The sequence below is a fragment of the Anser cygnoides genome, chromosome 1 (genome assembly GCF_040182565.1).
Source record: "Anser cygnoides isolate HZ-2024a breed goose chromosome 1, Taihu_goose_T2T_genome, whole genome shotgun sequence".
Taxonomy (NCBI): Eukaryota; Metazoa; Chordata; class Aves; order Anseriformes; family Anatidae; genus Anser; species Anser cygnoides.
Window position 1 is genome coordinate 147,071,887 of NC_089873.1, and position 22,750 is coordinate 147,094,636.

At 41.5% G+C, this 22,750-nt stretch overlaps 1 protein-coding gene across 2 annotated transcripts in view; it reads left to right on the forward strand.

Moving 5' to 3' along the window:
* SH3RF3 (SH3 domain containing ring finger 3) overlaps positions 1 to 22,750 on the forward strand; it is a 238,815-nt gene that overhangs the window by 45,487 nt on the left and 170,578 nt on the right. Inside the window, exon 1 of one of the 2 annotated variants that reach the window (XM_066985186.1) lies at positions 1,224 to 1,433. The exons of the other annotated variant lie outside the window; for it this stretch is intronic. Coding sequence (XP_066841287.1) covers positions 1,338 to 1,433 — 96 coding nt within the window. The 5' untranslated portion in view covers positions 1,224 to 1,337. Of the gene's footprint in view, positions 1 to 1,223; positions 1,434 to 22,750 lie in introns of those variants that run through there. 2 annotated transcript variants of the gene reach the window in all.

The following is a 22,750-nucleotide window of genomic DNA, read 5'->3' on the forward strand; positions in this document are numbered from 1 at the left end:
ATACAGGAGAATGATGTGCATAGCTGTTAGAGACAGTACCTTCGTTAAGTGAAGGATGTTATTGCAGACCTTTCCTCGTTTAGGCTTGTAACTTTAACTGCAAAAGAGCTGTAAACAACTCATATCGCACTGCAAGTTCCTGAGAGTAGAATAACATAGAATTCTGCGTCTTTTAACATAATTTCTTGCTTCTGAACAAAATACGTTCATTTGCAGCGTTTCAACACATGCTTTGGAAAATATACATGTTTCACGAATGCTGAGAGGCAATGATATCTAGGCATAACTTGCAAAAGTCTTGCTCTATGTGTTGCTAGCATCTGCAAAGCTTTATGTTATTGCATCCCCTCCCTGAAATGAGCATTGAAGACTGTATATATTCATGGTTAATGTTAAATAAACTGTGCTGGAAAGCAGCTTTTAGAGTCAGCGCTGGAGTTTGATATAGAGCTGCTGTAGCTCTGCTGGTAGCTCCAGGTTGTTTCTAATACAGCATTCACTATACTCTTAACCACAGTAGGAGCTGGTGACACAGGACACTGAATAGCTTTAAGTCTGTGCCAAAAGCAACCAGAAAATTGGAGCTAATTACATCATCATGTGAAAGGGTTACTGGAAAAGTGTTAAGGTTTTTTGATAGAGTAAATTCTGCAACTTTGAAGGAATTTAATTTTAGCTTCATTTGGGGAATTCTAGGCTTTCCAACATTTGTCATATTTTCTTGGTGTTATATAAGGTGTTTTTCCCTTCTGAAATGTATGATTGAATTATCAATGAGAATTTCAGTTTAATTAAGCTTTTCCCTGCAACTTTTTCTTTGATGTGTGTAAATATATTCTGTATAGTGCCAGCTTTTTTTTTTTCCATACAGATTTTGAAATACTTTAAAAGCAAGATGGGGATGCTTCTAATTGAAACATTAGCTCTGTATCTCCAAAGTATGGTGCTTCCTAATTATTTATTACTTCACCCTTGAGAACTATCAAAGTGGCACTGAAATTTCAGCATATATTTGGATTTTGCAAAATGTTGGGAAGCTATTTGCAAGATTTGTTCAGCAATCAGAGCCCTTTAGAATGACTGCTGAATTTGCCTTTACAGTATATGAAGCACACAATGATGTTAAATTGTCATTATTAAAAAATAGCAAGTAAAAATGTGGCAGAAGCAGCTATGTACAGTGTTTCATCTCTGCAGACTCGGAATCTGAAATGCGTCTCACATCTGCAGCTCATTATGACCTGAAATGGGACAGAGCCTGGTGCATCTGTGAAAACAATGTCTGGTGACTGCTGTGGCAAGTGGACGTGGCTGGTACCCAGTGCCAGTAAGCCTTTATGCTCCATTTTTACGTTCCACACCGCCTCCTGACAGCTGGCACGAGAGGTCATCATCATCTTTTCAGCACTTTGTCTTCATTTGCGCTGAAAGCAGTGAGTAGCCTCATTTGTCTGGAAGAGAGAGTTTCCAGGGGTGGACGGTTGTGTCACCCACGCTCCCCCTGGGGCACGAGGGCCTTGCTGGCGGCTTCACAGCACCTGCAGCGTGGAGTTGTGGGCATGTAGCTGCGGGGCTGGTGGTCCAGGATCCCTCTCATGGGGCTACCCACCGGTGTTGTGGCCAGGGCTGCCGTGAAGGTGGGTGTCAGGCTGTGGAAAATCCCTCTGCAACACGTGAGGATGGAGGGGCTCAATGGGGGATTATAGTTCTCAAACTCAGATGAAAGTTCATAGGGATGGAAAGAGGTACATTTTTCTCATACAAATGTATGTGTGGTTACAAAACCCAGATCTCTCTTCTCTTTAGCATGGCACACGTCAAAGGACTGCCTATAGGACACAGGTTTTTGCTTCAACCTGTTGCTGCCAGAATTATTTAGGAGTTGGCAGTACAGGCAGAGTCAAACCGAGCTCACCTCTGTTTATGCGTGCATCAGGGAGCATGAAATATTTAACCAGGAAAGTAATGGCTAAACAGAAGAACAACAAAAAAAACCAACAAATTGGCTTGGACGAGTTTGACTCGGCTTGCAGAGAGAGGTGGGGGTAAAGGAGAGGAGGTTTGGGTTGTTTTGCAGGGATGCTGCCAGGCAGGGAGCAGGTGGCTGTGCTTGCAGCAGCTCACTTTCGGTGAGCACGATGCACGCAATTAGAAAATAAAGAGTTGTCGGTGAACGAATGCGTTTGGCAAACTGTTTGCACTTAATCTGTGCCGATTTGAGGAGTCTCCAGTGGTTTTCTTTGTCCCTTGGGAAAAAGCGGGGGGGGGGGCAGAAAAAGTGTCGGGTTGCTATGACGACAGTGCGGGGCTGGAGATAGAAGAGGCTTATCCTATTTTCATTTTTGAAAATCTGTATGAAACGACGCAGGTAATTACACGTGTAGCGATGTGCCGTGCCGCACAGCGGCTCCTTTTCGGGATGTGTGTGTCACAGAACATTATGCCGAGTCCCTTTTAGAGCAGGCACACAAACGTACTGACACCTCGGCGCGAAGACTGCCAGGGAAATTGCACCAGCAGGAATGAAAGAGGGCGTGACAGCAGCACTGCTCGCCTTTAAGGAACAGAATAAGATTCAATTAGCAAGTTGCCAGTGGAAACCTGTGTATAATTATAGCTCTATTATGCTGTCCGTGTTGTTTTCCCATAGAAAATACAGTTTTTAATTAACTTGTGGATTTGGCTCTGACACCTACGCGTACCCTGTCAGGAACAAGCTTGGTGTTTTCCCAGTCACGGCTGGCACTTTATAAAAAATAAGGGTGCTGCTAGCACCCTGCAGACCTGCCCTCGAGCAGGATGCTCTGGGCAAGGCTCATCCCAGGCCGGGGGGAAGCAGGTGTAGCTCTTCCCCTGTGTGTTGTGTTTTGCAGAAAAGAAATCAAAACTAGAAGCGCTTCCCTCAGGGGAATGTTATCCTTCCTGGAACAGGAAGGCCAGCAGAGGCAGTGGGGGGGAGGCTGGGTGGGACAGCCTGTGCTTCTGGGCAAGGAGTGGGGTTGAGGAGACTCTCTTGTGCTCAGAGGCACCGTGTCCTCCATGTGGTCCATGGGATGCTTGGTACATCCATCAGGAGAAGGAGGAGTACAAAGTCCAGCCAACATCCTGAACAGGATGGGAAGGCACAGATTCTGCATCTTGAGGAGGGGTAGGGAGGAAGGCTCTTTGCCAAGATGCCCACTTATTAAATCTTTTGTTTTTTCTCCTCCCACCTTTTTGCCTGCCGTATTTCTCAAAGGCAATCCGGAATTACTCGAGGGAAGTAAGAATATTTAAGATGTGGTAAACATGCTGCATTTAAAATGCAGATGTCTTATAGATGCATATACCAAGCACCAGTGTTGCTTTTCTTCTGGTGTCATTTTCTTGAGAGTAGTTCAGATGTTGAGTGTAATACAAAAACGGGAGAAGTTTTCCCACAGAAATACATTTCTCTGGGTAGCTTGTTTCTACTGCAGATCTGTACAGCTGCTCAGGGAGCAGGTCTACAATGAGGGACCTTCTGAAAGCAATCCTTCCCAGCATCGTGTTCTACTAGCTTCTCCAGACAGCACTATGGGAGTTTCCCAAGCTGGGTGCTGTGTCTAGGTCACTGGTTTGGTGGTCAGTAATGGATTTATCTCTGAGAAGCTTTTTGCGATCTCTTTTTGATCCCTTACATTTTTGGCCAGTACCACATCCTGCAGCATCCAGATTCACAATTATACTTACATTTAACGTGAAAAGATAATCCTTTCATTTATTTCAGGCCTGTTGACTGAAAGTTTTTCACCAAATGCACCCTAGTTCTTGTGCAATAAGCAACTGTGAGTAGTCATTAGGTAATCAATTTCTTCTTACAATACATGATGTTACCCAGTTCTTTAGTCAACTCTATTCTGTATGCTGCCCAGTCTGAGTCTGTTCTATTTTCTCACATTGAGAACTCTCCAAACCTTCGCCTGTCCTTGTCCTCAGCTCTTTTCTTGTCCTACTGTGTCCTGTGATTACTTAGCAGCTCCGTAAACTCCTAGTCGCTACCTAGAAATCAATGGCTCCATGGAGTGATTTGAATTGTGCAACCCTTAGACTGCATTTAAAGTCAAGTCAGAGGAAGCATATTTATTTATGTATATGCACTTTGAAACAGTGAGTTGAGAGTTAACAGACAGATAATAAATAATACTCTAAAAATAGTTGCTAAAACACTTCCTCAACTGTCTTTGTGTGGCCATTACACTATAGAAGTGTGACAATCATAGCAACCCGTGGGTATAAAAAGCTGATGGATAATTTATCTGTGTTGAATATTTCTCTACCTGGAATGCATTGTTTGCTTCATTTAAGATGTTCTCACCATGTGTCTTTGAGTTGTTGGTGTTATTATGTCATCATCTCTCTGTGAAAGAGATTAGGCAACTCGTAAACAATAACACAAAAGCCAAACTGACCACACAGACGGCCAGGAGGACATCTCTGTCTCCATGCAGGCTTACAAATGCTTCATTTATTTATTTTTTTCAGTAAGAACCGTAGTAATAGAAAAGAAAATAAGAACTGGAGGACCTGCCATATGAGGAAAGACTGAAGGAGTGAGATCTTTTTGATGTGGAGAAGAGAAGGCTCTGGGGGGACCTCATCACAGTATTCCAGTACCTAAAGGGCATCTACAATGAGGACAGAAGCTCTCTTCACGAGGAGCCACATGGAGAAGACAAGGGACAATGGGTATAAGCTGCACCAGGAGAGGTTTCCCCTCGATACACAAAATAATGTTTTTACAAGAACAATCAATCACTGGAACCTCCCCAGGGATGTGGTAGAAGCCCCATCCCTGGAGGTTTTCAAGATACAATTGGACAGGGTGCTCCATAATCTCATCTAGGCTCCCTTTTCCCGTGAAAGGTTGGATCTGACAATCTTTTGAAGTCCCTTCCAACCTAGGCTGTTCTGTGATTCTGTGATTTTATGGAAATGTGAAATACACACCATTCTAGGCAGCCAAAAGTTATACTGTGGTTACTGGATTTCCCTAAAGACTCACAAGCTTGAACCTTGAATGAGCAGCCAGGACGGTTTCATGATGGAAATGGACACATACGCTGGTATAACAGATCTGTAACCTCCTGATCTTGGAGCTGCTAGGCAACCAGACCAGCTCAGGGATAAAATAATGCAGATTTATTTTCCCTTCTTCGGAACCTGGAAGAACTTCACAGGGCGATGTCCTGCTGTTCTGGACCACCGAGTTTGGCACTGGCAAAGCTTTGAGACCAGCTGTTCAGGCTGTGCTCTTGGTGGCTGGCAGATCAGACTGGGAAGGCGCTCGCTGTCAAGTGTTTTTACGTGGACTCCATGTGTGAACACGGTACCTAGCTAGGGGTGTGAAGTGGCAATTTCAGGTGTTAGTTCTTCCCATTTCATGTTGATAGTGGGGCTGCCTTGAGGGATGCCTTGCTTACACAGGAAAGTACTCCTGGAAAAATTTTTTTTTTTCTTTTTTTTCATCTTAATATCTGGAAATAAAGAGGAAAACCATCTCTTTACAGGCAGCCAGCAGCCCATGCATCGTGTTTCGAGAACCACCTGGCGTGCAGGATTTATGCTAGCTTTAGCTGCGATAATTTTTGCTTTTGCAGAAGGCGAAGGTGCTGGCAGGGCCCCGAGGTGATTTATGAGCAGCACGGCCCGGGCTGCCTGGCCTCGGCGCTTCCCCGGGGCTGTCGACAGCGGGCAGGCCGCGGGGCGAGGCTGGCGCGGCTCCTCGGGGTGACCTCAGTGCTGTTTGCTCAAGGCATGCCATAGGCCTGATGCTGTGCTGGTGGGAGCGGAGGGCTGTGGTGAGGGAAATGTCTGTGTGGCCAGGAGGAATGGCATGGGTTTTTTATTCGAGGCATGCACAGAGGTTAAAGGAAAAAAAAATATATTTTTTTTTTAATCCTTCATTCTGTTCACTGCGTTCAGGCTAACGCAGCGCAACAAAACGAAATGCGGAGGTTTTTCGGAAACTGTTTTCCACCTGATGGAAACCTGGAAATGGATATTTTAAGGCAAGGAAATCCTGTGTTTCCTCAGCAGCTGTTGCAGCAAAGACGATGGGTTATTTTGCATTTGTATATTTATATCACTGGAGGTTCTTTTTCATTTTCATTTTATGGCCCTTTACAAACAAGAGGTCTTCATCTGGTTAAGTGGCTGGAACATTTGATGCCGTGTTTCATGAAATCTCACATGAAATGATATTTGCATGAGATGGACGTGACCGTTGTTACATGTCTAGGACACTTTCTGAAATGGTGAATAGAAATGGCAATGTGTAGGCTGTAAGAGAGATGACTGAAATTATAGCAAGGTTTGATATTGGGCATGTTTTGGTGTAAGACACATAGAGAATATGAAAGTAAACCACATATCCCGACTCTTAAAGAAGGTGGTAAATGGGGCTGTCACAAGTGCACCAATAACGGCAGAAAACTGTAAAAAGAACACTAGAAGAATCAGTATTTTGGTCAGAATATAGAAAAATGGCATGAGGCCTGGAAAAGGGGCAATTCTGATAAAGGAAATAATACAAAGGGGAAAAAAAGTGAAGAAAGATAAGAGGAAAGAGAATGAGGGCTGGATAAAGTTGTGATTATGAGATAGCCTTCTGATTTTGCATTTAAGTTGCAAATTCCTTACTTTATCTTGTATCTCATGGATCCAGACCTGTCCTTGTCATTTGACATGAGAGGCACAACACTGGTGTGATCCCACCCAATGAGTAAATGTGCTGTGTCAAGTATCAGTGAATAAAATAGTAGTTTGGTATGGAGGAATGGACCTTGTCAGTTGTGCAGAGCGTCTCTTTAACCAGAATGTCACTGGTAGGTCACCAAAATGTCACGGGTAGAGTTTGTACACAGTTTTGGCATTAAACAGGGCCATTATTTTTGAGCTTCCAGCTGGGACCCTTTGTTGAAACCCAGATGCTGGGTGCTCCGTCCTTGCAGCCAGCGTGTTGTTGCACAGTTACGAACCAACCACGTGCTTTGTTCTGTTCCTCTGAACGGGTTGTCTCGCTGTTCTCCGTGACCTATCTTGCTCGAGTGATTTCTGCCTTCCCCGTAGACCCCTTCTCAGGGGCTTTGGAGACTTAGCAGCTGGCTTGCCACCTTTGTAATTCCACTTTTGGAACAAAAGAGGATCCAGTTGTAAAGTAAGCACTAATTACCTGAATAGCTAGTGTGATTTGTGATAGGTCCTCATATAACAGAACTAAATTTCCTTTTTCGTTTATTTATTTATATATTTTTATTATGGTGAACTGTGAACTATAAAAGATCAAGTTTTCTTGGTGTTCCTTGCACGAGGTTTCTAGTTCTTGGTTTTCAGTAGTCAGTGCCAGGTGTTACTGATAAGGATAAGGATTAGGGAAGTTATTTAATTACTGCTGTTTAATTTAAAGTTGTTGAATAGCTTTTATTGCTATTCATTCACTGTTTGGTTGGTATACTTTAACGCATCTCAGTTATATGATAAATGCCTTTTGGGTCATCACGACACAAGGTATATGAACCCTCTATGCAGTTAGGTATGGCATAATTAATTCGCAGTCATGTTATGAGATGGATTTTGTACCTTCAATTAGAATGTACAAGAAGTTGGATTACATCTGAGAATGGATGGACTTAGAGTGCCTGAGGCTGGGAACCTCAGCAATAACCGTACGGGGAGCAGAGGGCTAGCAAAACAGGGCATGTCAGCAAACAGGGGAGGCGAATCCAAGAAGGAGGTCAGCTAGCCTTTTTGTTTTGGATGATTTTTCAAATGTGATAAAATGTCTAGTTTGCAATGACAGTCCAGCTCTTTAGACACAGAACTGAGTAAAATATTGTGGTCCATATTTTATGTACCAAAAACTACAGCTCAAGATAAAACAGAGTCACTGATGAATTGGCTCAGTGTTTTCAAAGCTTTTTATGTTGATATAAACTACTTAATAGAAAAGGTAAAAGAAAAAAGTAGAGTAAGTTGATTCAGTTCTTTATTCAAATGAAGTACTTTGCTTGGCATGGAGTTGAAACTTTTATTTTATTTATTTTATTTTATTTTATTTTATTTTATTTTATTTTATTTTATTTTATTTTGTTATTTTATGTTATGCTATGTTATGTTATGTTATGTTTTGTTTTTGTAGGCCAAAAGAACATTTAGAAGAAATTAGTGAAGCTCTGTTTAGCTCTTTTTGATTTTTTTTGCTCAATGTGTTGAATTTCAGGAGAAGTCTGGGAAATACATACACCTGCACACGTATATACATATATACAAATACCTCATACTTAAATAAGTCAGCCTAATTCCAGCCTTGCAGTTCAGTGTTTTTAAGGAAGGATCATCATGATCTCATTCTTTCTGCCTGTCTTCCAACTTCTCTCTCTTGGTTAAAATAGCATTTCTCAAATCATGCTAATGTCAAAATTGAGACGTTCTGTTGCTCAGGCATAGCACTGTCAGCTGATCAACATAAAATGCTCTCATGTAAATCTAGGTTTAAGTAAATGTATATGAATTCCTGGAAAACACTGCACTGTAAAAGTGAAGTGCTGTGAAGTGCCATAAAAATCCGTCAGGGCTGTGCAAACCAGAGCAGGGACATCACGTTGGACTCTCAGGGCACAGCTGTCTGCACAGTGTGCTATTAGAAAAGAAATTGTTATCAGATAGCTACCCTCACAGACTGAGATATGGTAGTTTGCTGTGCAGAGAAGTACTTTATATGCATTCTTCTCAAAAATCTGGCTCACTGTCAACATAACTCCCTGCTTTTTGTAATAGGAGCTGAAACAGGTGTAGCCTAAGTCTATGACAATCTCTCTGGGGCTTTCTTCTAGGAAAGGTTTTGCTTCCCAAAGATTAACGGTTACACTGGTGCAGCTTTGGAGATTCTTTTAATTCCTTATTTTGCTCAAGTGATGCTCGTCGTCAGGAGTCCAGCGACCTCCGACGTGGTCCTGATTCTGGAAAACAACGGGCTGTGCTGCGGAGAGCCAGTTTTAAATATATCATGTAGGCAATCAGCTGCTGAAAAACATGCTGCTATTTTCCATATCCCAAAATGAAAGAGAAGTTGGTTTTCTGTCCTCGTTTTTGTTTTCCTTTCCACGGCTGTGGATTTGTGTTTTGTCCACGGGCCAAGTCTGTGTGGTTCTTGGCAAGCTCCTCGTATTCTGTTTCTGCTGAGGTTTTATCAGAGCATCTCAGTCTGGGTTATACGTGAAATAATTCAGAAAGGCACAATAAAGAGGAACCTGTACTACAGCCTTGCAGTTGTTAATTAACGCCATGTGCGCATGTGTGTGAGCAAGAGGTGATAGGCGAGCTGCAGATGCAGCGATTCATTTTGATGCTGTATTGCTTTTTGCTCTGTGGTGACGTTAATAAATTGATGCAGGCAAGCATTTTAGATTTCATTACCGCATGAAACGCCTTTAGTTTTTGGCTTGCCCCAACTCATTTACAAGGCATCATCATGCTCAAATTAGAGAGAGACTAAGCTGTATGTGGCTGCTGAGAATTATTGGATTATTCAATTACAGTGAACGGAGCTTGAGGAATATAAAATATTCAGGAAATATTGAAGGAAGAATCCCTAGATAAACTAGGTTATCCATTCAGTGGTGGATACAGTCCAAATTTAGGAGGGGAATGGTGACCGCAGGGCTGTGGGTGTATGGTGTTGTGGCTGGTGCTACTTGGAGTGATTAATGCTCCCCTGGCTCCTCTGGCAACCTGTCAGCATGATTTAATTGGGGATGGGAAAGCAGTCCGTGAGGCTTCCCAAGCTGAGATCCCCTCGGCTTGCAAGGGGTCGCTGCGGGTGCTCCTGGATGAAGGTAGCCTAGGAGCTAAGAAAAATCTCTGCAGGCTGTCTTGCCATTTTAATCAGCTGCCGGCTCTGGAAAGTGGAAAGCAAATGGCCTATGGCTGAATCTGATACCTTCAGTGCCCCTTCTCTCCAAAAGATTAATCTTTCTTTTTTTTTTAGCTGAATGACTTCAGTCACGTCTTCCATGTGAAGGCTGAACTGGATTACCTGAAACTGAGTATCGAAATTATTTAAATTATCTGGTCTGCATTGGCATCAAGCATAGGATTAGCCCATTTTGTTCTTGTGACGGTTAGAGCCAATAGTCTGAACGAAACATGGCCACGAATTGTAACTGTTTGCACTTTAAATTTTGGCCATCCTTTTCTAAGGAAACTTTTGTTTATTTTATTTTAGCCATAGCTCCTTCATGTTAATCAACAGTCTTATTGTGTGAACAATTTTACACAACAGAGTATACTCTGGTTGGTATATATAACAGTATGCTCACTGGCCGTTGTCTGCTAGCCTGTACACAAGTAGGAAGTCGATCTACAGCAAAGTAACTATTACAGCAAAATAAAGCATAAATTCATTAATTTTAACGATAATGTTGCTATTTTGCTCCAAGCTTAAAGTGAATGTAAATGTAAGTTATTGAAGAGTCTCCGGCAAAAACCATCTGTGCAGTTTTTTTCCAGTCGCAGGTGTCCCTGAACTAGCTGTGCATTTTAAGAAGAAGAAACAGCCGAACTACAGCTGGCTCACAGCAGCATCTCCTCTTCCACCTTCTTCAGCAGCAGCAAAGAGCATCCTGCAGCTCTGCAGTGGTTGCTGGGATGGTGGCAACACATAAATTGTTTTACTTTTACCACTAACATGGCTTTTCATGGGGGGTGACTTAGCAGAATAGTTAGGATTCGGTGCTTTGAGCATATAAATTGTAAGTGAAAAGAGTTAATGCTTTATCAGGTTAGTTATTGGGTCTCTTTTATTTGCAGTACTATGGTTAATGCAACAACAGTACTCAGTCCGAAAAGTTGAAAGAAGGAAACAGACAAAAAGGATCGTCTCCATATGATGACTGTAAACGGGGCTGAGAGGTTCCATATGATGTAAATCATTATCTTGATGCTTTTCCTACACCTCAACCCTTTTTCCTGAAATAAAGTCGACAAGTACTTCTGCTCTGTAAATTAGGTTCACAACTCAGTGATGTTTTTTATTCACTGAGGGGTGCAGAAGGTTCTTGTTACGGTCACTGATTTTCCAAGAAACTTTAATAATTTGCAGACATCCAGCTGCATTTAGATGCACAGAAGGAAGAAACAGATTTCATCTTGCTTCTTCATTTGTAATGAAGTTATGTTTTTGTTTAAAAATAAATGCACCCAGGGAACAGATCCTTAGGGAAATCACCGGAAACACTTGTATGCAGAATGCAGTCAAATATGTAGATCCAAACATGTTATCCTTGGCCCAGTTTAAAATGCTCCACTGGGATGTGTACACGGATATCTCCAAAGATAATCACAGTGATGAAGTTAAAGTCGTATGGAAAACTGGTCAGTGCCATTATTCCTTAAAACTTGTTAAAGCCATCCCAAATCATTTTAGGATCCGCAAGACAAAGCAGGAGATACTGTACTTTTGAGAGGCACTGTCTAAGTGGTGTTTATTTGACTGTGAACAACGTAAATCAAAGGTGGAGTCAGCATCTTCTAACAGATCTTGAAGAGGAAGTATTCATATTTATTGTTATACTTATTCATAAACTTGACCCAGACAGGCAGAGATCATTAAACACGTTTCTGATGTTGCCCCCACTCCACAGGTGCTTCAAAGCCAAGGTCAGAGGCCAGTCAGATAGCTGATTATTTCATCTGCCCTGCTACTGTACAGCAGGGTGTATTAGAGCAGCACTAATGTTTGTGCTAAGATTAGTAGCAAAGCCATTTTTAATCTTAACTTGCGGTTGGACATGTCTGACCTATAAAGGGTAGGTGATGAGAAGTGATGTTAGATTTAGTGGCTTCCCTCTGCAAGAGTGGAGATTGTCAATTTTCTGGCATTTCAAAAGTATTTCTTCTCTACTGGGAGTGATTACTGAAGGCAGCAACTGCCATCTACGAAAATGCAAACTGACCTGCAAAGACTTGTCAACAATCAGGCAGTTCCCAGACTCAGAAGTAAGCACATTAAAGGAGAAGGCATTCCCCTTTATCCAGGACAAGGACAAGGCTGTCCCTGCTTGTGAAGATCAAGTCCATTGGGGTCTTTAAATTCTAATGTCAAATGTGATTTTTAAACCATGTCTTATGTAGTCTTCATGTCTGTGAAAAAGAGTTTGAAAAATGAGGTGGTTTTTTTTTCTAGTTTTCTTTCATACCACTACTGGTTGACACAAAATGGCATGTTTGAATCACACAGAATCACAGAAGTGTAGGGGTTGGAAGGGACCTCAAGAGATCATCGGGTCCAACCCCCCTGCCAAAGCAGGTTCCCTAGAGCAGGCTGCCCAGGTAGGCATCCAGACGAGCCTTGAATATCTCCAGAGAAGGAGATATACAAGTTACAATTATTTGAGTAACTTATCTGCCAATGAGATCTTTTGAGGAACACTTTTTTTCTTTTGTCTTCTGTGTGGCTGTAAGTCCTGAGCTCCTGGCTTCTGCATCAAGCAAAAGTGCAGAAGGTGTGTTTTGACATAATTGGCGAACAGAAGTTTTGCCTGTCCAAAGGAACTAACAATTATATTGCATTATACATTTTTGTGTTCATTTTGCAAAACATTGCTATATAATCTCATTATCTTGATTTTTTTCCAAAAAATGTCAACATGGAATGCATGATAGAATTTCATGCTGTTACTTACTTAATGGCATTACTTGAGAATATGGGAATGTTTCTTAGTGTGCTGCGAGAACTTATCTCAGTAGTTTGTCAACAACATAGCAGCTCTTTAGCTTGTTCCCGCAGTAATCTTGACCTTGTAACATTCTGATTTTGGGGAAGTTTCAAAATTCACAACCCAAGCCTTTCTGTACTATGCTATGCGTGCAAGTAAACCTTCCATAAGTGTTTGCAAGTCTGAAAGTGTCATAAAGTGTTTTCTACAGCAAGTCTCAGAAGTTCACATAGTGATGTCTACTTAAACATTTTTTTTATATTAAATACCTATTTCATGTTTAAAGCCTGAATATTTATTAAGATCCTTGACACAACTAATATCTGATAGTGGTTCTCACGTGAACACACTGACTGCAGGCAATCCCGACCCGGGTAAGAAACTCCAGAGCACGCCATGCAGGAAAGGTCAAACTCATTTGCAAGGAGTTGTGTTTAACTGTGCAAGGCAGAAGCAAGCTTCATTACTTGTAATTAATCCTCAAGGTTCCTGGATGTCAGTTTACAGAGGCAGCTGTGAAGGTAGTTCATGGAAGATAATTAATATTTGTTATTACTGACTTTGAAAAGACTCTGAATTGCAATGTTTATAAGCCTGCCGGTCCTTTTTACAGCGAGTGCCTGTAAGGAAATTCCCTGATTAAATGGTCAGTACTGTGACAGTTGTTGTCTGTGTCTTAAACTGTTGTTTTACTATAATTGCTGCTCTTTTACAACAGAAAGGCATAGGCTGTCATTGCGGATGCATGCTAACATACCAACATGTTGGCAACTTTTCACAGTTTCAAAGAAAAAGTCCTTCAGGGAAAGGTTAATGCAGTTATTGGGCAGGTTAACACTCTGTCATTCCTTGATGGCTTTTCATTGATATGTTTTTGGTTTTTTTCCTCTGTAGTTTTTTTTTTTTTTAATCTCAAAATTATTAGTCTGCTCAAAGAGAATGAAGGAAATCTAAAAATGCATGCATTTTATTAACAGCACAAATATCTCCTGGAAAATGTAGGCCAAATTCTCCACAGTCATTGTGAAGATGTCATAAATGTGGAACAGCTAATTGTAGCTGAAAGCAGAAGATATTCTCAATTCTCTGAGTTTTACCTTGGGTTCAGATTAGTTCTTCACTCCCTATTTGCATGTGGGCCTCTGCATGCAATCTCTTCATTCTTTGTATTATTTTTTTTAGACTGGACTGAAAGCAGGTTAAAGAAGAGTGATTTTCTTTGCTTTTTAGCTCAGATGTCAAACTGAAGACATAACCTTATTCTGTGTTATGATGTTGATGTGAAACTTTTTCAATTACTTTATGTAAAAACAGCAGCTTAAACATGTTTTCGAAAACTAATTTTTGCGCAATTTTAAGGTCTTCAAACTGAGGGAGTGTTTAGTACCTCATACAAAATTTTACCCTCTGGAGTCCTGCTTTTCCATTCCTCCCTTTCTGCTGTCTCCTCTAGGAGAAACAAATAAACAAAAGGCTTCTTTGCATGCTAGAAACATTAGAAAATGTTTCTGGATTCATGTAGATACTCACTGGTTTGTAGCCAGTTCTTAAGATGAAGATTTTTCTGGGTTTGAATCACAACTTTCTCTCATTAGATTGACTCTAAATTACTGGGAAAAAGGGAACAAGGAGTAAGTGAGTTTGGGGAAAGCACATTTCTTTCTCAAGGGGCTTCATGAATACAAAGTAGTGTACTTGATATAATGCTGCAATTTTATATTTTATTGTTTTATGAACTAGAGTTAATCTTAGTGGCTGTGAATTAGGAGTGTAACTGTGCAGATTTTAGTATGGTCTTTCTGGCAAGTGTTCAGTGATCCAGTGAAAAAATTTAATCTTTTTTCTCCTTCACTGGTTTGGCCATCAAAAGCAATGTTATTAATTATAAACCCTAAAGTAGCAGCTCTCCAAGTTTTGCGACCTAGTACTCACATTGTTTAAAGTGCTGCATTTGCCACAACCATAGTATTAATTAGCATGTTGATAATGAGCCTCCACTCCAGTATTGTAACCCTCATCAGTGCACACACCTGACAGCAATTTGAGTATTTCAATGGCAAACATGAAGCCAGAGATCTGTGTTCTCTGCTGTATGGAAATTAGTTAAGAAAATCCACTCCTGCCTAACTCTATGGGTTATACCCAAATGCTACTGTGGACTTCAGCATATGTATTCCTAAAGGCTACTGAATGGTCTCCAGTTATTTTAAAAAGTAGCATAACTGGAAGGATCCAGTTTTAAAGACAATGTAAAGTTGGCTTTCAGAGTCATACTTCAGACACAGGTGGCCAAGGGCATGGAGTTGTAATTTCTGCAGAGAAGTCACGCTTGCCAGCTTTCACAAGTGTCTCCTTTGCCAGTGTCAATATATGCTGACATGTAAAAGCTGACAAACCAAAACATCGTGCTGGTACATAAGGGAGATGGTTGGAGAAGGTGTGGGGTAGAAAGTGACTGGGAAGCAAAAGAAAGAGAAAAAAACACTTGGCATGCAAGGTACTGGCTTACTTCTGTCCAGTGTGGTACCTGTTACCTTTTTTCCATTTCCTAGCATGAAAAATGCCATGCGTGTTTCAGTCTGTAATGTAATTATTGGGGTGATAACGATACCATTCTGGTGGGTTGAGAAGATGAAGCTGGGATGAAGAATCACAGCATGTCTTGGATGTATGTGTCTAGGTGGATGAAAGGGCCAGGGCACGCTCCTGGCTGTCACACCAAACATTGCTGGAGATTGCCTCCACATCAGCCTCCACAGCCTTGCTTTTGAATTATTTCACAGCAAGAGAAACGGCAGATAAACTTTTAAGGATTAAAAAAAAAAAAAGAGAGAGAGAGACAAGAAGAAAAGAACACAGAACTACTCCACTTGGGAGAAAGTTCTTTGAATAAAGTCCTGTCACTTTTCAAATTCTTTTTAGAATTCTCCAAATTTCTAATAAAAAGAAAATCTGTGATTTCCCCTAATAATAACTTCTATATATATTTAATACTAGGTTATTATTCATGCTTTTATGTTCTTCTACTGTGCAAATTGTGTTTTACTATGTGTCACCTTTTATAAGAAATTCTACATTTTTTAACTTTTTTTTTCTTTAAATAATGCACAATACTTCTTGAGTTTTATAGTTCCCTGGGGACTTTTTGCATATGTAAAAGATGAGCTTGCTGTCAACCTCCATACCTCTGCCTTTTTATTTGAAGGAAGTATTGGCATCTTAATGTGCAACCTCAGGTATGGGAATGTATTCATATGAATTTAGTATGAAGCTTTTGCTAATGTATATTGGTTATATAACAGCAATAACATTTTTCTAGGGAAATAATAAGTAAATGGTGTCACTTGGAAAGCACAGACTTTTGGAGAGTTTCCTAAGAAACAATTATAATACTGAGTTCTTAGGGTATGGTTATTATTCTCATTCCTGGCAAAGAGGTGACGTTGATGACGCTATGCGTTGTACCTAAAGCAAGCAGTATGTCTTCACCCATATCCCTGAAGTTGTGGGGTCCTCTCCTGAAGCGCTCACTGGTTCCAACTGGGTGCCAGCACCCAGCGCTGGTGCATGAGCTCCCTGGGCATGTTGGGGACCAGCTGCACTCAGATGGCAGCAAGGGACTGTGTCTCTGGAGGTTGAGCAATCCCACTCCCTTTGAGACAGGGGTAGGTTTACCTGGTCAGTTGATGGGGTAGTGAGCTGGCATGAGCATGTGGAGAAACCTGGTGGAAGGGGCCGAAGGGGAAGGGGGACCTGGGAGAGTCCCGTTGCTTCAAGTGGATGCTGCCTGCTTGCAAATCCTCCTGTATGATATCTTCTCATGGTTTTGCATGTATGTATATCTTAAAGCCAGATGAGCTTCACGGAAACTCTCCAACTTACTATTTCCTTGGGTGGTACATTAATACAAAATGCGTGCGTGGAGGCACCCAGACCTGCCTGGTGCTTGGTAGCTCAGCAAGCATGAAATCATTAACACAGGCCTGTGTTTGTTTTCACTCATGGTACGAATGAAGACTCTTGTGGTGACCGTAATGTAAAGAGGCTGTTGGCATGGAAGTGCTCTTTGGTTTGGTATGTTTGGATGTTTGGTGTGCCCTGTGCAAGCATGGCTGGTCCCTCAGAACAGGGCAGTCGATATTGCAGGCCGCAGAAGCGCCCTGCTCTCCCTGAGCAGCTTTCATGGAGAATCTCCTGTTCACCTGCATCCACACCGACAGTTGTTTGCCAGCTCTTTATGGCGATCTGTTTCAGATGTATTCTGCTCTTTTTCACAGATGAGTTTGAAGCTGACCTTTTGCTGTGAACCCACTTTTTTATGTACTCAGAAATAATATCACCAAATGAAAAGTCTTCCTGAAGTGTTGTGTTGGAGCTTGATCTAGGATCAGTCTTGGTCACCCTGGGAATTCCGTCATCCAAAGGGTTCTGCAAAGGTCTGAAGAATGAAAAGTACTTAGTGAATGTTTTCCTCATTAAAAAACATAAAAAATAAAAAAAATTGGCTTGTCATAGCTCTGTGACTTGGCCTGAAAACCCCAAATTTATTTGGCTCTGTTGGTCTTGGCTGCGGTGCGCGTCTTCTGCTAATCCTGGAGAGTTAATGAATTAAGTGCAGTCCCTTCACAGAGCAGCTCAAGTGTGAGCATGGCCGAGACCTCGTAGCCACAGGGCGGCGAGGCAGCAGCAGACCAGTCCTCGCATGTGCCTCGTCTAGCTCTGCTGCCTCCCTTCCAGGCCTTATTACATGGTGCTTGCTTTCCTCAGGAAATCGGTCTTTGAGTGTGATGGATCAGTCGGTGTTGCCTCTTCAGTGGAGCCTTGAGGAAGTTTGTATGCCTGTAAAATGGAAAGTTTTTTTTTATATTATTATTTTAAAGCAGGTTGTTTTTGTTTCTGAGAGATACGTGCCCCACCACAGCAGTGCAGCCCCTCGTTTTTGCTCAAAAGAACAAAGCAGATGAGAAACTCTATTACCTGGGGAGGAGTCTTGGGATGTTAAATGCTGCTTGTTAGTGCTGAATTCTGCTTTTTATTCTGAATTTAAACTTGCCTTTAGATACTTTTATGTCTTTTCCCAGTAGGTTAAAACATAAGTTATTGCTGGAAACCTCTTTCCTCTTTAACTACATGAATGCTGCTAATGAGTCACCTCTGAGCTGTCTCTTGGGCAAATAAGAAAGTCTTTTGGTATTGTTTTATTTCCTCAGTCTCAGATAATTTCTGTAGCATTTTCTTGAGCCTGATCCAGTCTGTCAGTCTTGTCCCCAAAGGACAGGCATCCTGATCCTCCCATAATGATTTCCCTCTGCCATAAAGGCAGCTTTCCTGCTCCCTTCTTGTGCTTGGCGCATCCATAGTGGTATTTATTCCCCCTGCACTCCAATTTTTGCCCTTCTCCAACTGTTCCCAAACATTGATTTGTGTTTCCTTTCAGATCATTGATAACGATATGGAGCAGTATTGTGTCAGAAACCAGATCCCTGAAGGCTCCATTAAAAATGCTGCTGTTGGATGATGAATCCTGCTACAATTAGAGGGTTTTTATTCACAAGTGTGAACTCACTGTCAGCTCCTTTTTTAATCAATTTAGCATTCGCTCCACCATTGATTTTGTGAAAGAGCTTTTTAAAAGTTACAATTTCTCGCTGTGCACAAGTTTCCATGCCTGGTGGAAGTCCATCATGGGACAGTATATGCCTTCTGGTGGTCAAGTCCAAGAAAACAGTAACAACCTTGCTGAACAAGTCTTATTTACTGCAAAACCATGTGAAATAGAATTAATTATGCTAGAAATAGAATTAATTATGCTGTCATCTTTTCATTAAGAGTTTAACTTCAACCACTAGATTTAGAAATTAAGGGGAATCTATTCCTTTTTTTTTTTTTGCATAATACTTAGGAGGACTTCAGACTGCGGTTTATGATATATAGGTTTTATTTGTTTCCCTCAAGCTTTCGTCCATAAATTTGGGAGTGTGTGGAATGGTGATGCGCAGTTTATTGGCAGAGCCGTTCCTGAGTGTCTGTCTCTTCTTTGTTTCTGAATTCATGTCCTCAAAAAAATGACATGACGTATTATGGGTTTTTAAAGAGTGTTTGTGTGTGTTCTTTTCCCTGAGTTCTTTCTTCTGTCTTCTCACTGCTAGAGAGCTTGACAGACTGTTTTAGCATTACTGATTGCAGTAACACACCAACCAAAATTCATCCGTGAAGCACAACCATAGCGCTGATTTCAAAAGCTTTAACAAAAGGCATCCCATCTGGAGCATCTAAAGCTCTAGTATGGTTTGTTTTAGAGTGTGAAAATTGAAACACTCCAGTCAGAGAACCTAGAAGTAAAATTGGTTTTGATGGATAATGTACTTAACGCTTGTTTTCAAAAGTGCTTGGTTTTGTGTGTTTTTGTTTGTTTGTTTGTTTTCTTTTCCAGTTAGCATTATAATTCATAAACAATTGAGGATGCTGTTCCATTCCTTAATATCTTCTATTTTCTACCTTTCCTTATGCTGTGTTAAACTTTCTGGAATGAAAACAAAATTTACAGCGGTGATGATAAGCAGCTCTGGCTTTGGTACTGCTCCAGACTATTTCATTTTATTTTATTGTATTGATTGAGACATTTATTATTTCCATTTCTTTGTCTAATTATATGGTTTCCAATGACATTTTCTGGTTAACAGACTAATAAAGTGCATTTCTGTGGCACTTTCCATCTATTGATGTGAAACTACTTGCCTGATATCCCCTGCGGACGGACGAGGCATTGTTATCCTGATCCTAGCAAAGGCGAAAATTAGTCACAGAGAGGATAGATATGTGACTTACTCAACAGCAGGGGAAAGTGGTTCATTACCTTTGCTTTTCCGTTGCTTTCCAAGTCTGTGACCTAGCCAAAGCACTACAGAAAGTCTTTGATTCATGTGCATAGGATGAGAGCCGAAGAAATGATACCAATGCCAAAACAGCTCAGCTAGCAGGTTTGGGGTTTCCAAGGGCTTTAGTCTCATCAGGAAGCTGTCACGCATGCTCCAGTAGTCTCACTGGGAGTTTTGTGTACCAAAAAGTTGCAAAATCCAGATGGTTAGATCTGCAATCCCCCGTTGCTCATGGACGGTGCCTCACCATTCTCACATCAAGCAATCCATAGACATTGCTTCCAACATCTGCCTGAGATTAGAGGAAAAGGAAGAAGGACATTTGGATAAGAAAGGGACTTCTGTGTCATTAGACACCTTGAATCGCTCTCATGTCAGCTAATAATTTTTTATTTTTTATTTTTTGGCATGGCAGATATTTAAATAATCAAAATTTCTCTGGCTTTACTAAGTCCACTGCCGTGCACTTCAACCTGAAGAAGTAATTCCCTGAGCTAAAATGAATCTAGGAGATTGCTTCAGACCAAAATGGTGCTTCAGTTGTTGTGTGGTATGTTTCTGTGAGTCAAGTTGACAGTAGCATGTGGTAAAATATATATATATGTATGTTTGCAGTGTTCCAAATATGTATGCACGGAGATTGAAAATCAGAGGATTTGTCAAACAGAGCTGAAGACACATTCAGGTGGCTGCTGCCTCATGTCCCCAAGTTTATGTGGGGTTTGCGAGGGGCTGCTCAGCCCTGAGCATGCTGTGAGGGGCGACCAGCGACGTTTAGAGGAAGAGACTCTGACAGCTCAAATTCAGGTGACAGCAAAGATTTTGCATAATGGAGCGATTAGAATTGCACGTTTTTGTTGAACTTGGGGCAGATGAAGCTGGGAGCCATTCAGTGCTTTGTGCCTGGGATGAAGGGTGGCGTCCCTGCCTATAGCAGGGGGGTTGGAGTTAGATGATCTTTAAGGTCCCTTCCAACCCCAGCCATTCTATGATTCTATGATTTCTGGAAGGTCATTTGGCAGTGCAAAATAACCTTAAAGCCAAAATTTTGGGTGCATATAGTACCCCGAGAGAGCAATGAGCAAGTTTGCTTCAAAGCTTCTGGCTCAAGTTGTGGGGTGGCTGAAGTTTGGGGAAGATATATTGGGGCAGCGTGGTTTATGCTTGAACTGATGAGAGTGAGTTAGTGGCAGCAAGGCACTGCCATTTTCCTACAGCCAGAGCTGCTGAGGTTCCGTCTTCATGCAAAATTCTTGTGTCTCTCTTATTTCTTAATGTGACCCAGAAGCAGATGCAAGAGAGCCATGGCAAGAGAAATGCAGCTCTGGTATTAGCAGGAGCAGCGCTCATTTCAGCCGTATGGAGGTATTTTCACCAGCTCTACACCTTTAACTGTTGACTTGGATGGTTTGGTTTTCCTAGGCAGGTGGCTGCATGCCTCGCTGCAAAGCCGTGCCTTCTTCAGGAGCATCCTCCCTGGGGATGCTGGCTGCAAGTGTTTTGAGGCACCTAGGGGACACCCTTGGTTTTGAATATGGTGGTAGTGCACAGATACCACAGGAAGGTGGAAGGGATTTTATCTGAGCATGCGGTGCTGACTAGCTAACTTGCCCAGATTCTTCTTTGCTACTGCAAAAGAGGGAAAACAGCAAGTGTGGTGACACTGGTTCCATGCAAGTTGTTTTCTCTCATTCTAAAACACAGAGAACATGAGGTAGATTTGTGTCAACAGAAAACCTGCCTGAGCAGACCTCCTTTTTAAAGCACTAAGAACACATGAAAAATATGATTTCCCTTTAAAATCAAGCATCTACTCCACCCAGGCAGAATTTCAAGGTATTTCATCTTGGACAATACTGATGGAGGTGTACTCAAGGAAGAAATGACTTGCAGTGTCATCTGCATGGCTGTTTGTCGTAGTGGACCCTCTGAAAAGAAGACTATTTGTGTTAATGATGGTTGTTCCCACTCACATGGCATTTTTCTTAGTAATTTCAGTGTTTTTCATTTTTTTTTCTGCGAATATGGCCATCCTGTTAATATCAACCTTGAAGAAGGAAGGGGCTGATATTACACATTGATGCTGGGATGATTCTCTTCTTCCCCTACCCTTCATCAGAGGAAGAAGAGTATAAGGTACCACCTGGAAGACTTTTAAATGCATACTTTCATGTGGTTTTGAAAGGTGGGAGCTTTCAAACTGATATCTTTTCATCTGTGGATATCAATGAATGGATAGCGCTGCGTATTTTTTCCTAGCAGCTGGCATAGGAAAGAAATTGAGAGGAAGGAAGGTCAGTGATTAGAGAGGAATGTCTTGACCTGTGTTCAAAACTTAAGTGAAAAAGCATGAGAAGTACTCCCTAAACTGCCAAAACCACCTGTGGATAAGTGGTGGCAGTGGTAGTTAAGCTGTCATTCATGAAAACTGAGGAAAGGCAGAGGGATGGCTGTTTACTTTAAACATCTTGGGGGAAGAGAGGATTTCCATGACAACACAGAGTTCAATGCTAGCAGTGTATGATAACGAAAAAAAAAAGTCTGTTTCAAGATATCTTGCTGAGTCTCCTGACTGTGCTCCTCTGTCGTCTAAACATTTTAGTTCAGGATGTTGAGCAGGGCATGTATGGAAGGAGTTAGGAGGAAATGTCTGAATCCGTGGAAATGAACTACAGCACTGGTACCTTGTCTTTCTGGTTAACTGCTAGTATGTAGGATCAAGAATTTTTGTCAGTGATTTACAATCTGATGTGGGCATGTCTATTCCAAAATCTATCCCACATTTAATACAGAAGGCATTAAATGCTTGCTTTACAGAGATGTTGTGATGTTTGTGTCCCACTCTCAGATTATAGACACTGCAAAATGAGCACTGTTTTGAAAAGTTAACAATTCACAGCCACAGTTTCATGGTTGTTCTGAAGATATTACAGTTGCTTATTATGAGAAGTAATACTGAAATACCAAGGAGTCCAAGCTGTCATAAATCCACATGGTGCAAAGTACTCTGGTGCACATTGTCCATCCTGCGTTATCTCAGCGATCTGCTGTGTGGGACCAGCTCTTCTATAGGAACAGTGACAACTAGTCTGACCTGTGAAGTACAATTTCATTATTCTCGAGGAGAGTTAATTAAAA